At 34.7% G+C, this 2217-nt stretch overlaps 1 protein-coding gene across 1 annotated transcript in view; it reads right to left on the bottom strand.

The window, feature by feature from the left end:
- The window catches only part of LOC107559060 (serine/threonine-protein phosphatase 2B catalytic subunit alpha isoform-like), a 101009-nt gene that overhangs the window by 38286 nt on the left and 60506 nt on the right, over positions 1–2217 (bottom strand). The window contains exon 11 of the mRNA XM_016242796.1: positions 1315–1341. Coding sequence (XP_016098282.1) covers positions 1315–1341 — 27 coding nt within the window. The remainder of the gene's footprint in view (positions 1–1314; positions 1342–2217) is intronic.

Raw genomic sequence — 2217 nt, 5'->3', positions numbered from 1 at the left:
ATAAACACATAAACACACACACACACACACACACACACACACACACACACACACACACACACACACACACACACACACACACACACACAATCAAATCATGCAGCATTTGCAAACAAAAAACACAACACATTTTCTCAGAACTTGTTACTTTTTTATATCACTGTTAACCAGCTGGTCTCAAAGTGATTTTAACTGGATTTATTAAGTTGTTTCTCAGTTTCTAAGTTGTGTGGTTCACCACATGAACAATGAGTATTTTTACTAAAAGAAAAAATACATACCATAAAACCAAATTTGTATTATATTACTAATAATACTAGTATATAAAATGTACAGTCTTATTAATTCATATAAAATAAAGGCACTTGGTTTGATATTTTATCTAATGCTATGAATGTGGCACTTTATAAATCTTAGGCTGTTGTGTTACAACTCTTTTTTTAGCTTTACTGTGTCAAGTTAATAAGAGTTCTGCTAAAAAATCTTGAGACCCCTGCGTTCTGCTACACTCTTCTGAGCTCTGCCCAGCTATTATTATAATTTTTTTTTTTTACATAAGAGAACTTATGTAAAGGTCTCCTAAAACCACCCCATTTATCCATGGCTTCTTTAATACTTTTTTGAAAATATGTCATTTTTCACATCCATAGTTTAAATACTTTTTGGGGTCACTGAATTTATACAGAGGAGGGGGAAAAAATGGAGGGGAGGACAATGTGAAGTAAATTGGTGTGAGAGATGCCCTAAAAGATGAAGGCACTATTGAGGTTCTGAAAACTGCAAAACAATTTATGAAGTGCTCTATATACTCGTATAGTCACATGTAAAAATGTATTTAAAAACGGCAATGTTGTAATTTGAGAACAATGTTAGTGGTCTGCCTGATCAGTGGTAAACTCATCCACTTAGTAAATACAATTTGTGACTTTTCAAACACTGCAAGCAAATCACATACAACTAGCAATGGCCTTTGAAAAGTATAAAGTATTGAATGTCAATAATTAATCTAGTTATGCTGACCAGGATGCATGTAACATAAGATTTAGTAACTATGGATATGGTAAGCAAGTTTATTAGTGATTCTTTGATGTTAGCTCATTAAACCCACTGGAAAAAGGTACAAACAAGAGGCATGTGTAACGGATTGGAAAGGTATGTTAAATTATTGCATAAATGGGGACAGCGCCATCTATGTGGTGCGTGATGTGATTTCACCACATAGATGGCGCTGTCCCCATTTATGCAATAATTTAACATACCTTTCCAATCCGTTACACATGGCTGCACACCGCATTGAACTGTAGGAGACTGTACCTTTCTTGGGCCCATATATTAGCTGTCCTTCTCAAGATACACCCCCAGAAGAAACAGAAAAAGAACAGAAGAATGATCAGTGGATGGTTGAAGAATGACAGGTAGAGAAAAAGAGTGGTAAAATGTGGCAAAAAAGCACATCCATCAAAAAAAATAAAAGGGAAGAAATGCCTCACAGAACTTTGAAAAAAGAGAAAGAGATTAATTAGATTAAGCAACAGAGGTAATATTTGAGAGGGAGAGATATGGACAAAATGAGTGATAAACAGTAATGGGGAAAAAAAATAAATGGATGAAAAAAAAAACTTTCAGAGAGAGTGAGAGTGTACCATCAGAGCATGATGAGATTGTTAGTGTTTATATGTATGTGCTCTAACAAAGCTTGAACTGGTCCATCATTTATTTGTCATTGTTCATTGTCCCTGTAATTAACACAATTATTATTGTTTAATTAGCTTGTAGTAAAGATTGTTAATTGGGAATAATGAGTGAATAGTTCTTGCTTCACAGAAAATGGAAAAAGTGTCATTAATTAGGTGCAATAAACAAAACTTTATTGAACTTTAATTGCATTCATATTCAGTGTACCTTAAAATGTTTACAAATACATTACGACACACTCACACACACATTCTCTCTCTCTCTCTCTTTCTCTCTCTCTCACACACACACACACACACACACACACACACACACACACACACACAGTGTATAGGGACTCATATGATGCTATTTCAAGTTTTCCTTTCTCTTTGGAGTGTTACAAGCTCTTGGTGCATAAAGAAGATCTGTAAAGTTGCAGAGACTAAAGTCTCAAATCCAAAGAGATATTCTTTATAAAAGTTAAGAGTCAGCCACACCCTCCTAAAACGGCTCGTTCTAACACGCCCCCACATATCTACA

The sequence above is a fragment of the Sinocyclocheilus grahami genome, unplaced genomic scaffold (genome assembly GCF_001515645.1).
Source record: "Sinocyclocheilus grahami isolate Dianchi unplaced genomic scaffold, SAMN03320097.WGS_v1.1 scaffold673.1, whole genome shotgun sequence".
NCBI lineage: Eukaryota > Metazoa > Chordata > Actinopteri > Cypriniformes > Cyprinidae > Sinocyclocheilus > Sinocyclocheilus grahami.
Note: the sequence above shows the minus strand (reverse complement) of the source record. Positions and strands in the feature narration are given on the sequence as shown.